Source organism: Strix uralensis, chromosome 4 (genome assembly GCF_047716275.1).
Source record: "Strix uralensis isolate ZFMK-TIS-50842 chromosome 4, bStrUra1, whole genome shotgun sequence".
Lineage (NCBI taxonomy): Eukaryota > Metazoa > Chordata > Aves > Strigiformes > Strigidae > Strix > Strix uralensis.
In genome coordinates, this window is record NC_133975.1 from 20,080,701 (window position 1) to 20,095,420 (window position 14,720).

At 40.4% G+C, this 14,720-nt stretch overlaps 1 protein-coding gene across 2 annotated transcripts in view; it reads right to left on the bottom strand.

The window, feature by feature from the left end:
• PPARGC1A (PPARG coactivator 1 alpha) overlaps positions 1-14,720 on the bottom strand; it is a 374,168-nt gene that overhangs the window by 27,275 nt on the left and 332,173 nt on the right. For both annotated transcript variants that reach the window (XM_074865908.1, XM_074865910.1), the window contains exons 3-5: positions 5,097-5,291; positions 4,013-4,135; positions 2,869-3,073 (exon numbers count right to left, since the gene is read on the bottom strand). In XM_074865908.1, the coding sequence (XP_074722009.1) occupies positions 2,869-3,073; positions 4,013-4,135; positions 5,097-5,291 (523 nt within the window). The remainder of the gene's footprint in view (positions 1-2,868; positions 3,074-4,012; positions 4,136-5,096; positions 5,292-14,720) is intronic.

The window sequence follows — 14,720 nt, forward strand, 5'->3', positions numbered from 1 at the left end:
AGTCACCGCCAGAGTGAGGAGATGCACCTCAACGAGTTATTTGTGCATAAAATTAGGTGTGGCAAGACTGAATGTAACCTGACACATCTTTGTGTGTACTTTATATACATCTAGGGATACTAATGTTTGCCAATGACTACCTAGAGGTAAAATTGGCTTAAAAAAGCCAGACTTTACAGTAAGGCTCTGGAATAAAGTTTTATACAAAGGCTTCCACTTCTTTTTAGAGGATAAAAATCTACATACTCTTACCCAATTTAAGCTTTCTGAGGAAGTTGAATGTGTAAGAGCTATTCAAGCCTCTAAAAAGTCTCATTCTATTTCTCATTAGTCCCACAGAATAGTCCCACATCAGAAAATATATATAAAATTCTGAAGCACTGAGGCACAGTGCAAATCTGTCAGAGAGGAGCACAGAACCAAGGCGTTATCTCACACTCATACGTATTAATTTTAGGCAGATATCACCGAGCTCTCCCACTGAGAAATTCACATACCAAAACACCCATCAGTTTTCTTATTGCTAGGCAAGGGCTTGACCAAACAGTATTCCTGCATAGGATTTGTCCTCATATTCAGCTATTGATAGTGTAAATATTTAGCGAAGACACTATCATTTTCCATGGTGCCTGTTTATTGGAGTTTCAAGGTCTACTGTGGTGTGGTTTTTTCTTATTAAAAAGGGTTCACATGAAGTCGCTTGTCCCTGTAAATTGAAAACATTCGGGTTCAAAAGAACTAAGTTTCCTCATGGGCAAATTTCAATGCAAAACCACAGATGATCTTTGGCATGAATAGGTTTGTGGACATTCCCGTGGGTTTGCAATATGTTTGCAACAGTAACCCTAAAGGAAAATACCGTTTGATTTATCCTTTGTGAGCTTTCCCTAACTTTGAAAGAAAATATCAGATCCTGATTATTTTTTGAAACAGGAGCCAACTTTCTTGCACTTCTGATTAAATGTGTGAACAAGTGACTGCAGGTTTGCAAATATCAGTTAAATTTGCAAGGTTGATTCTGCATGAATTGACTGTCCAAGCTGAAAGCATTATATTCTTGTATTTGTATTATATGCAAATCCATTGATATTGAAGTCATATATTGGCGTATGAGGCAAATTTGATGAAAAAACAACATTTCAGAAGTCTGTAAATTAAACTGCAGGAATTAAAGGAGAGAGTAATTTCTCTCTGCCTGCAATTTCACCTGCAATACCACCAAAGTCACAGTCATGTTAGATACTGGTAAGTTAGCTGTATGTCCCTTTGGACTTTCCTAACCTCTCCTTCCACGCTGTTTCCACAACCCAATGTGCCCTGCTTCTTTGCACTGAATCTAAACAATTGCCTCAGCTGGGGAAAAAATGCAGCTCTGATCTGAATAGGAAGATTTTATAATGTGTGTGCACATACATCTGTATATGTGTCTAACATACATGTGCATATAGCATGTTATACATGATATACCTTATTATGTAGCACCTTAATGCCCAACAGTGTTAATAAAGCCCCCTGTAACTTCTGGCAAGCCTATGTTTCAGTACCATTCCAGTAAGAGACCCAGGTTTTACATGTACAGTTCAATCTGGATTTTGCTGTGAAGCAGACTGCTGAAGCCATCCAGAAGGAGTGGCAGTTGGCATCCAAGAAGCTCTAGGGGCAGTTGGATTTCCTTCTACAAGAAACATTGTTCAGAGAATTTGAGACCATAATGGGGAAAACTATACTTAGGATGTCAGAATGTACAGCTGTGAGAAGGGTATTTAGTGGCAGGAAGGGAAGATTATTTTTATTAAGTTTGCATATACTTCCTAGTGAAGAGTGAAAAATTAGATTTGATGGGGGCTGAAAATGCAGGGAGAGGGGAGGGGAAAAGAAGAAAAAACATATATACTTTGCAATTACTGCTTTAAAAATACCAGAACAACACATTTAGGGTCATACACTGATCTCTGTTACAGCCAGATAACTTCCATGGACTTTAGTGGAGTCATCCAGGATTTGCACTGATGTGACTAAGATAGGCACCTGGACTTCTAGATGCCAGGCCAATACAGAGACGTATTTTAAAGTAACAGTAACTTTAATAAAAGCTCCCTTTGGGCTCGTAAGCTTCTAAAGCTTTCCTTTATCTTGGGACAACAGGCAGGGGAAGACGGGGAGAGAAAGCGAGAGTGGGTTTTAAGTTTTTACATCTCTGTCACAGAAGCTACTTGTAATAGAGACCAGTTCTTTATGCATCGAGGGACACTAGAAGTCAACCCAAGTGTTTAGTTTTGGCCATAAAGAATCTAAAAAGAGAGAGAAAGATCAGGATGGCAGCTAAACTTTCAACTATTTGCAGAATAAAATTACAAACCGGCATTCCAGCTTTAACAGGAATGACACATTTATTGCTTTCTCTGTAGCAGTGAGAGCACTATTTATTGTCTCTTAAGGACTATGTGGCAGGTTAACAATGCTTTCAGTTTTACACTAGCAAAAAAGAAAGCAGCTCACTAATGAACTGGCCTGCCCAGCCTGTTTAGGGGTATAATGATTTCTTAGTGGTACAGTACTCTGTGAATAAGTATCTCCAGCTAGTTTCGTGTATTAACATGGTATTTGTAAAACTTTTTTTCCTTGAGATTCTTTTTCTGAGGCTAGGGGCAATAGAGACAGGATTAAAATTGTTTAAAAGCCAAATCTAGCTAACTAATTCTAACTTCATTATACTGTTTTAAAATCCTCCCTATGCAGAAGAGATGCCAGATTTACAATACTAATCCAAAGAACAGAAGAGGTATCGAGGGTATTCACAACCGCAGTATTTCAGCTTCTCTGCATTACTGCTGGTACCAAAGCTGTGTTCTGTGGTCCCACACCTACCTTGCAGATGATTTGTCTGAGATTGCAGATGGGGCTTCCTTTTGGAGGTGCATTTCTCTTTGCTGCTGTTCCTGTTCTCTGCTGGTTTGGTCTGAGGAGGGTCATCATTTGTAGTCAGATATTTGAGAAGTTCAGAGCAGGGACGTCTTTGAGGCTTTTGCTGTTGACAAATGCTCTTTGCTTTATTGCTCCATGAATTCTCAGTCTTAAAAACAGGGCAAAATAAAATAAAATAAAATAAAATAAAATAAAAATAAAATAAAATAAAATAAAATAAAATAAAATAAAAGCTAAAATTAGCGAGCTGAACCTTATCAGAATGGATATAGGTTTTCTGCAGAGATGAGATTTTCAATGAAGTGTTCAGTCTAAGTGTACTAGATCTATGAGCTGTGAATAATTGTTTGCAGAACAAGGAAAGAAAATTACATTTAAAATTCCTAAATGACATTTATACAGCTTTTTATTTCATTTCTCCTACATTTCAATGTTCCTACTCAGCAACATGTAACTAACAAGACCCTACAGCGCCTTTACTGTGAACAAAAAAATAAGCTGGTTTAAACCTTAATTTGCTGCTGATTGCTTGAGCCCAGTATTCACAACTCTCTTAAGTACCCCTAAATGCTCCGTTTTCAGTTACAGTGAATGGCAAGACAAACATTGTTTAATACAGCCTGCTAACAGAATTATGTCAGAGCCCCCATTCTATCCATTAATGGCTGATATACATCTTTTGCCAAGAATCCAGTGTCATTTTTCTTAGCTCAGACAGCTGGTAAAACGGCAGTCCCGCATCCTGGAGTCACTCATAAACAACACCAGCCCATCAGCAAATTTTATCGTACCCCCTACTACTCTGTGTATCAGTAAAGTAGGCAAGAGTAACAGACGGTAAGACAACAACTGAACTCTGCCAAGAGAAAAAGCATAAATGAAATATTCAGAGCATAAAGGAGCTCAGGTGATTTTCTGGAACACAGTCCATAATCTGTTCACTTTCGGGTTTTTTGAAGCAGTTGCAAGATAGTAGGCAGATTAATACAATATATACAGATTCACTGCTTGCTTGGTTGCTGAAAGCATAAAGACCTTGTTAAATTTTTTCTTTCTTTTTTCCTTATTACAAAGATTAAGTTTGTACCTTAACAACCACAGGGCTTGTTCTGATCCTGTGATTAGTGTTTGCATGGTTTTGTGTGCTGAGACCACTGCATTCATTGTAATTTAGCTGAGTGTTGGCTGGAGCCAGCAAGAGCTTCTTAAGCTACAAACACATCAGGGAAAGGGAGGTAGAAGGAAAAGAGTACAGTTATGCATCTTTATGGATTAAAATGACATATCTACATTTTTGCATAGTTACTTAAAGTTAGCTATATCAATTTCAGCAAGCAAAGTACAATAAAACACAAAGAAGGGCTCAGTATTCCCCAGAGCAAAAAGATGTCATTTTCTTCTAGCTTGGCAGCATACTTCTGCTCCCTTTACTGCAGTATACTGCCAGGCAAGCAGAAAAAACAGGGGTCTTGGATTTCTGAATCCATGGCAAAATGAAATTATTGGTGATCTGTTTGACAGAAGAGGCCTCTGATCTAAACAGAGACGTTAACTTTAACAGACTAATGGATACAGTGTCAAGATGCAGGTATCTGGCTCTGCTTCCGCAGAAGCGAGTGATAAAGGGCTTTCAGCAGAAACAGAATCATGTCTCAAACTGGTTTGACTGAGCAAAATGCATATAAGGTTTCACCCACATCCTTACCCAAAGGTTCACTTTTGCCCTGATTAGCACTAAGCTGGTGCTTACTGGTCAAATCAATGTTAAAGGCACAAAATTAGCCCCACATCCCACAAGACTCAATGGGCCTTTCTTTACAGATCACCAAAAGTGACTCTAAGCATACATACAAAAAGAGCCCCGAGAAACGAAATATGAATTAAACCCCATTATCCTGACTTATTGAACAGAATGATAAGCAAAAGTGTCAGCCATTAGCACAAGAATCTCAAAACCAATCTCTTCAACACACTTTTTAATAGATTGCCTTATTAGTCATCCTACGGCTATTTGGTGGATTTTTTGCCCCTGCTTAATCTTCAGTTCTTTACTTGATTTTCTTTTCTAGTCTAAATGAAAAGTCCAGACCTTACTGTGACTACATCATACCCATGCAGCGGGTAGCCAGAGGCACATCCAATTCCTGTTAAACAGTAGGAAGGGTTCTTACTAGAGACGGCTCTTCTGCCTCCTGAGTTGGAGGGGTGCCGTCAGGCATTGGGGAAGGGCTAGCGGCATTTTCGTTGGTCACATCTCCATCTGTCAGTGCATCAAATGAAGGCAATCCATCCTCATCCACAGGGATGCTGTCCAGTGTTTCAGTGAGAACGGCTAGCAAGTTTGCCTCGCTCTCTTCATCTATCTTCTGTGGGAGGGGACATAAAAAAAAGTGGAACCAGGTGAGAAGAGGAAAGGGACAAAATGATGCCTCTGTATGTGAAAAAGCAGTCAAAACAGAGTTAAACCAGACCTTGAAACAGTAACCTGCAACAGCACCTCAGAAGATGCAATTAAGTGCAATAAAATTATTCATCTCTGTGTTCAAGAGAAATCTCTTTGCACCCGCACTGTATTGCTATAGTTTACTTTTCTTCCACATTTTTTTTTTTAATCTGGTGTTAACAACGAGAAGTAATCACCCAGAGATTGTATTACAGCATGTGTCTAAGCTGCTGACACCTGATGATGGTGTCAGCCCAGGCTGTCTCTTTCTCTTTTCAATGCTGAACATCAGCTAATTGACCTGACAAAATTACAAGAATCAGAGAATAAGACAGCTAATCAGAAGACCAAAATGAATCACCAGTGGAATTTGGAAAACCTTGTTCACATTCATGGCCTGGTGTAAGAGAGAAAGGTTTTCACTTCCATAATTCTGGAAATCCTTGCTCCAAAACCAAGTAAAAACCTTCCAATTCCTGAGCATTTTGACATAAGGCTAGACATCAGGACTCATATTGTAGATGTCAGGCTCTTTGGGTTTCTTTTTAAAGAAATGTATTGGGCACGTTGCCTTTGAAGTTGTCCTTTTGAGTTATGTCGATTGAGTGCTCAATGCGACTACTGTATGCATTTATTTCATTCAGAGTGCAATTATAAAAAGTAGATTAATTCCTAATCAGATGTGGCTGCAATGTTAATTTATATTAGATATCTTATTTCAGCAACAAGACCTTCTTTTTGTCAAACTGAGTAAATTTAAATGCCTTCCAATTTTTTAATGAAATATAGTCCCTACTGTATATTAAGGTACAGATTTTTTGAGTATTGAGAGTTTTGAAGAATAGTGTAAAAATAATTGTATTTATTTTTCAGGAAGATTGAAAATTGATCTTGACAGATCAATTATCTAGGATTCCTAGGCTGATCCTAGTGCTATTAAAATAAATTAAAATCCTTTTGATGATTCCAGGGATATCAAATTGGGAGTTTTTCCACCAGCTTCAGAATGGTTCATCATGCTTCAGGTTCACACTGCAAAGAGATTTCAGTTGAGTTCAAATAGTTTAAAAGTGAACTAGCAAGGAATACACCAGTAAGACAAACAAAAACTTTCCCTTTGAAAAAAAAAGCTAAAAAAGTCAACAACAAAACATTGCCAGTAACACCTCAGAAAACAAACAAACAAAAAAAATCAAGTGAATCTGCGTAACCCCTTAGCATGACTTTTTTCAGTAATAGTGTATCTACTAGACTCTGAACAGAGATGCTCATAAACCACACAGATAATTGCTCCTGCCAGGCTTCTCTGCCAAATCACATCTCATGGCTTCTTACAGAAAAGCTCTGTCTTTGAGCTAGAAAGCTACAGCAGAGCACAGACTGTTCTGGTGCTTACAGCATCATCCCCAAGAAACAAATAAACACTCAGGCAAACCTAATGCTAAGGACAAGCATTTACTTAAAAGGCCAAAAGGGGCTTGGCCACTGAGAGAAAGAGTCTAAGTCCCAGTATCTGGTGATTTCCACCATATGCAGCAGACACATGATAATTCAGTGTGCAGAGGATGGAAATAAGCAGAGGGAAGCCACCTTGCAAATAAAACTGCACTCTAAATACAGCTTTTCATAGCCACTTTTTGAGAGGCAAAGAGGAACATTATGGCGTCACTTCTAGAAAAGTACAAAAAGGTGTTATCAGGAGAAAAAGCACTTTGTGATGTAACGAAGCTCTGACTTTTTTTCTAATGGCGTTTCAAGCCCCTTGCAGGAAGTGGAATGAATGGTGGCAAGAGCTAGCCCTCAGCCCTGGGGTAGCCGTGGAGGAGGACTGGCTGCCTGCCCCCCCACCCCACACCAGGAACTTCTCCAGCAAGTCTAGCTGGTGGGGTGCACCACTGTCCTTACTGAGCCTTACAGCTTATAAAGCTGACAACAAAGCTGGAAGTGTTACTATTTCTAATGGGGAATGCCTTCTTTAATAATAGCATGCCAGAAGAAATGCTGGTATTTGCTGTTAGCTGCTCAGTTCTCGTGCTTTAAACAGACATTCAAGTGTGCTGACATTCAAGAACAGAAAGTTGAGTGGACACCGGTCCTCATCACACCAATTTCAATTAGTTTTGTACAAGTTTCAACATTCAAACACCCCAGAGAAAGCACAGGATGTGACAGAGAGGACTCTGTTAAACAATTAATGTCACTTTCCATTATTGCTTCAGTCCCAATTTACAGAGCAAATAAATCAAAGTCACCACAGATGAAGCACACTAGCTGGCTAACACATGTCTATTCACAAACGACATGGCAGCAGGAACACATTAGTCAAGAAAATGACATTGCGAGCTAACCTTTTAAAGGCTTAACTATGCTATTGCTCCTAATTGTCCTAAATTACTGTTTATAAAGAAACACTATTATTAGATACAGCAGAAGTGGTGCTGAGGGGCGATGTGGAGGGAGAGATGGTCAGGTACATCAATGTCTGAGCAATAATCACTGAAGCAGCAGCTTTCTGCCTTGCTATCACAACCTGAGTCTTGGTGTTGACAGCACCGGGGAGAAGCAACACCATGGCCAAATGCAGGCTCTTTCATGGTTTCAGTACAGTCACTGGAGAAATTCATGTTTCAGACTGCCATCCAACCTGTGCATCACACAGGCTCAGTGCATCAGGAGAGGCTGAACACCTTCCATCTCCACTGAGGTCAGAGGCAGTGCTGTCTGCTCTCAGGAACTCACTTTGCCATGTCCCGAACTTCCAAGCTGGGTCACACTGAAAAGGTTTGCTTCTGTCTAAAGAAGGAGATCTTAAGTATTTAAACCACCTAAATGAACTACAGTGTGTAAGAAAAAGGGGTGGAGGATAATCTCGAACACAAAGCCGCACAGCAAATACATGCAATTATTAAACACTTATGAAAGCAATTCAGAATGGGTCTTTTTAATACAGAAACAGCTATGCATCACTTGCCAGCCACACCGCATGAACTTCTTAACATTCTTGGCTGTTAGTTTAACATAAAGACACTGGAGCCAGAGCTTTTTGACCCCTGCAAATTTTCACCCCGCTGAAGGAGGCAAGGAACCCCAGTATGTCACTGAACATGCATGCTTCCATGTTTCTGACAGCAAAAGTTTCTAGAGTATCCAGAATGGCATTAGGTCTGAAAAGAAATAAGATTTAGCATTGGTGTCACTGTGCATGGGTAAACGCAATGGGGAAAGCCAGCTAGTGCTGTAAACTGTCAGAACACCAACCGATCCTTAAAAATGAGTGATCTAGGAGCTTAAAGACCATGAAAAGTTTCTAACTGTGCTCTTCTCTGCTTTTACATGTTTTGCTCTAATGCTTTAATATTTCTACAGCACTAAAAATAATTCTCTGTCTGAAAACACTTCATTAGTTGTGTAACAATCTTATTCTAATTGGGTTTCTGCCTTCAGTAAAATGTCTCCAGAGATATTCTCTCTTTGGCCAGTGAAAAGCTATAAGAAATGAGTTGATAATTTACCCACACAAAGGTATTTAAATCCTCTACCCCTGATAATTCTTTCTCTTTTGCTTATTCTGCCTATTGATGGAGCCAGGTTCACCTCATGGTTAGCATTTAATGTCTATAATACATGTTACTTGTCGGCAATCCCAATGCAGCTGCCTAAGACTGAGCTGTAATGGAGACTCAGTCACCTTGTCTTTCCCCTGCACCAATCCCTTCTTCAAAACCTTGAAGCCAGCGTGCAGAGGTCCAGACACAGGACTCCGCTGTAGCGCTCTCGCAGTCAGCTTGGGTATGCTGATTCACTCCAGAGAAGGGTCAAGCACATCATTTAGAAATCTTTTCCAAATGTTAATAGTATCTTCCAACATCTTCCCTCTGGTTGATTGCCTCCGCCTTTCATTTGTGATTATTACACGCACAGCTTTTGCTTACTGTATCTCAAGGAGTGAAATCAGCTAATGAATGATGATGATGCTCTAACATTTTTTTACTGATAATTTGAATAGTGCATGGGCCCATCTTGACTCATACTGAAAGATCGGGGTCTGAACTGTGGTATTAACCAACAGCCCCAAGGAGCTGGGAGCAGTGGCAGCTTGCCACATCTTTGTAAAAAGCCCAGGAAACTTTGGGACAGATCCGCAGCTGGTAGAAGCTGTCACTGCTCCAGCAGTCCAGCTCCGTAAGCAATTCAGAGCAGCCAGGTGTACACCTGAACTCATGAGGGATCACCATTTCAACATATCGACTCATTTCTCCTCAGTAGCCTAAGATCTATTCATAGCACTATCAACAAAGAAAATATTTTTTTCCAGCTGAAAATATCTGAGTGATCTACAAAACCTAATACATTATGGCACTACTTTCAAAAGCACAAAAATGACTTGTGAGCACATCTGGGACTTCCAACAGGATTTAATTCCTTAATGACACATTTTGGAATAAGAACATCCTTAAGATTCACACCACTAGGAGAAATAAGGGGTACAGATTTGCCCCTTTTTGCACATAGAGATGCTGAGGCACCAAGAAGCTCACTAACGCCACCCCAGCTCTTAGCATTTCCTGTCAACAAACATGCAGGAGTAGGGGCAGATGGTATCTCAGTCCTGGCCCCACAAACCAAGTTTTGCCACCCAAGGATAAGGAGCTGCAGGCTGGGCAGAAGCACAGGGAAGGCAGGAAGAGGGAAGGGATTAGGATGCAGATTTGTCTTCCTGCTCCTGCCAGCGGAAAGTGAGAGCTGAGATCAGGGACAGTGAAAGGTAAGAATTACAGCCCAAGTCTTCCCTCTTCTGGAGCAGAAGGAGCCTACGTGCCCCTGCACCAGCACAGACAGTGCTTACATGGTGATTTTTCTGCTTTCTCAGTGTGCTGTCCAAACGAAGTGCCGCCTCCTTCTCCTTGACTTAGAGTTGGCCATACCTGGCAGTATTTTCTCCCAGGGCCAAAGAGGAATCAGTGGTCCAAGTGAAGAACCACTTGTTCCACCCTACCTGCTCACAAGCAGTTCCACGTTTTGAGAAGTATTTCAGTTTTTATTTTACTGTTCAACTGCTTTGCAAATCCTTAGGCATCCTGCGCTGTCTTACAGTAAAAATCCACATGATGCATTTGCATTAGAACGTTTTTCCAAGGTCTGTTAATCTGGTCCCCAAGAGACACTCCTATAATTGAAATGCTTAAGTCCAGAGCTATCAATTATCTTTAAAAACAAAATGGAGTCCCACTAGGAGAAAATTACAGCCAGGTTTCTTTATATGTAGTAGAAATGTGGGGATTAATTATCACCACCCCTGTGCAAATGCCTTTAGGGTATGGGAAGGAAACAAGAGATCTTCTCTTCTTGAAGGAGACAGCTATACTCATGCTCCTCACATGAACCTGCAGGCAAAGACCACTTGAATCCAAAGCTTGCCTTCTGATTTTGGCAGTCCCATTGCCCAACATATGGACTGCATATAAATTTCCTCTGTAGGACCAACCACATCCCTGTATTTATGTAAAAGCTTCGCTCCAGCTGGATTTCTGGAAATATTGTACAGACATGAAGCAACATGCTCTGTCATCTCACTCTCCCCCAAAACAATGTTAAATAAATAGTGTAGTTATACACAATGCAGGTAGTGCAACACTTAACTTCCAGAGGTAGATCACTGGAGTGGAACGAACTACCAGCACCTCTCCCAGGGACATGACGGCACCACAAGAAGGACCTGTGCAAGGTCTGCATGCTGAAGGAGACAGGAGTACCTGCAGCATCCATTTCCCCCCTCCCTTCTCCGGGGTATAACAACAATAAGAGTAACAATATCTATTATTATTCATCTACTCAACATGGTGTATATTTCTAGTCTCAAAAAGTTCTCATGTTTAATCTTGGTAACTGAACTCAAGTTACTTTCTCTCTGAAAGAGAGACATGCTCACCTGACATCGTAAAACTTCTGACAAGTATCTGGGATTAAAGCATCACAATGCAAAATCACAGCACAGGCCATTTGCAAATAGGGTTTTCTTTAAGATCATGCCCTTAATCACTTGAAGTAATGCTGCCATAGCTCCTGTGAGATGGACTATCTTTTCAGGTGAAAAATCTAACCTTTCTGCTCTAAGCTAAACATGTCAGTTTAAAAGAGCCTACTAAATATTCTTCTACCACAAAGTCACTTTTTTTATTGCTTCTAACGAGTTGTTGCAGTTCAGAAGTTTCCATTACAGCCTGGCAATTAAGTTTCTAATAAACTGAAGAGCTACTAATTGACTTATTCATCTCACAAATTGAGGATCCAGCTAGCAACCTGTAACCCATTTTACATCTTCTGACCAAAATTCATTCACATTTTGGAAGCCATTCCAATTTCATTTGTGTAAACTGCATACTTCCCCTCTATGATAGTAATCTTTGATTCTGGGGAAAAGACAAAACAAAAAATTGTCTGAGAGCAAGCTATCATGTCATTGACTGTGTTAAGGGGACCAATGATAAGGTATTGCTGTGCTGGAATCGGTGCACCCGTGGTAGACCCAGTATCAAAAATTTATGGTAACTGAAACCACAGAATCTTTGGAAATGCAGTCAATTTGACTCAGTATCAACAGGTCACTCTTTTATACTTGACGCTGAGCAACAGCTGAGTGTTTGAGAAAACACCTGAAAGCAAATCATCTTATCAGCAGTTTGGGCCTCAATATTTACTGACTACATAGGCTAATTTGCTGATTACTAAATAAATGCATTACCTATGTTTTGGACCAGGTTAGCTCACCAGAGGGGCTTTTTAACTTGTACAGGACTTGACACTGTAAAAGCATTACTAAACCCCTTACTGGGAACTGCCTGTTACACACTGAGGCACGCCGTGGATATACTGTCATGCTGTGACCACCTGGTCTTCACGGATGGGGAACTGCAGCAGGAGAAGACCTGACATGGCTGGTCCAGCCCACGGTGGGCTAGGTTTGGGCAGAGCTCTGCGTTGAAGCACAATACCTACATCTCCAGAGGGGAAAAACAAGAGCAGGGAAAGGGCAAAAGCACAAAGGGGAGAAAGAGCCTGATGAAGAGCCACAGAAAAAAGAAAGGCTGGGAATTTTCCTTCGCTGTGCAAGATGGCCAGAGAAGCAAAGGGGGAGGTGAAGTTTGCTTGCTGCCAGTACTGGTGGGGAAGCAGGGGTGAGCAGAGAAGCAGGTGAGTCGCTGTTGGGGAGGGGGGTGCAGGACAGGCAGCCCAACCTGCACGAGTAGCTCACTGCCCAGGGTGCAAGAGGGTACGCAGGCTGCCCTCCAAGCCCACCACCCAGCACCTTCCCCCTGCAGCAGCACACAGCGCCTCTTACCCATCCTCCCTTTCCCTTTTACAGGCAATCGTTCATGCACATGATAAGGTCCTGTGCAAGAACACAAACAGAGATTTTAAATTATTATTACACACCTAAAATATACAGGAGGGTAGAGAGTCACAGTTCCTGACCAAGGGTCCCAATCCAAACAAGATCTGAGTACTGCAAAAAGAAGGAGGCAGGGGGAGGGAAGGCTACAGGCTACAGCATCAGGTAGGAAGAAGCAGAGCTTTCAGTGATGGTGTCAGCAGTATTTCAGTCCAAATATTCAAACTGCTTGCTCAGATTTATTTATTTACTTGATTTATGGTACATGCCCACACTAATCTCTCCATGCACCAACATAAAATTTTTCAACATTCATAGACCTTTATTAGGCAGCATGGCATGTTCTGGGAAAAAAAGAGCTACTTATATTTTGCAGTGATTATTTCACACATGTAATTGATGTAAAAACTTCTTTTTGCTCTTGATAATGACAGACATCTCTAAAAAATGCACTTGAGTGGTAGTATAGATCCTTCCTTTGCAAACAATGAAGCATAATCTTGTTGCTTTTGTTCATTCTCTATTTCAGTGTTGCGTTTGCTTTAGTTTTAATTAGATTGGATGTGTCAGGATGTCTATCATAATCCCTACTTCTTTCTAGAGATTTATGACTCTACACAAATATAAATTTGAGAGTAAAATTATATACAATATAGCAGAGAAGAGTTTACATATATTTTTTAATTTTGTTCAATTATGTGGAGACTTTTTTGTGTGAACAGAACACACACTCAAAAATTCCTTTTTAAACAGCAAAATAAGACACTTCTATCTGGCACTTTTACTGTTAGAAAAATGGAATTTAATTTGACCAGGAAATTAGCATTTGTAAAGTATCAATTTCATTAAATGTTTTTTATGATGTTTTAATTTTTCAGCATGTTCAGCTTTATCAAACCTACCTCCATGCCTGTCGAACAAGTACAACAAACACAAGTCATGTCTCACTGGAAGAAAAACACTGGTTTTTCTTAGACCTGCAGCATGAATGGATCAGTACATCATTAATACATCTGGGCTTCCCATCAATTTTTATTGCAATCTGGAAGGCTGCCAACTGGTCTGAGCTGGCTAAAAGAGCTTATTCAGACACAACACAAAAACTTGTTTACAAAGCTAAAGATGCATTTACTCTATATGTTTTACCTATGTAGCTATACACCTGTCTTTAAGTGTGATAGCAATGGCTCAAACATTCTTCTGGTATGTACCAGCAGACATGTTGAGTGAGACACGTACCATTTAGAGAGGTGGTTTACCTAGATAAAATAAAGATAGTAGACATTAGCCCTAAAAAAAATGAGGAAATCATGCGAAGAGCTAAAAAAATACATGCACTCTACTCAGGCTAAAAACGTTTCAAAAATCCTCAGTGGCATTCCCATATCTAAGGAGATGCTCAGCTGAGAGAACACCCCAGGTACCCATAGTGCGAGTGTCCTAGGCTGAAAGCAATAAAAGGCTCCTTTATAACAAAACACCAAGTGAGAATGTGGGGATGCCACAGTGAGGAAGGTGCTAACAGGTATAGGGTTTAACACAGCACAGATCACATGTGCATCTTGCCAGGCTTTTCAGTTTGCTTTTACAGTCCCGTCAAAACAAAATGTAAACTTGTCCCAGCAGGCAAATAAGCCCTCACCTCAAAAAGCAGTGATTGAACAGCGCATACTGGTAAACCCCTACAACCACCACGGACACTCTTCAGGATGAGGAGACGTGTCTGAATTTTCCATCGGTTAAGTATTTGTTTAGATGTCTCATAATATCCTTAACTATCTATTTCCTTGATTTGTCACTAGGTGCTAAGACTTTAATGTTTTTTCAACACAGTTTTGGGTATGTGAATACAATCGTAAACTGGAGATGGTGATTTGAAAACAGAAAACATTAAAAAAAAATAAAGATCACAGAAGAGCTATCTGTTGCAAAGCCTTCTCTAGAGCATGTCCACTGCTGGCT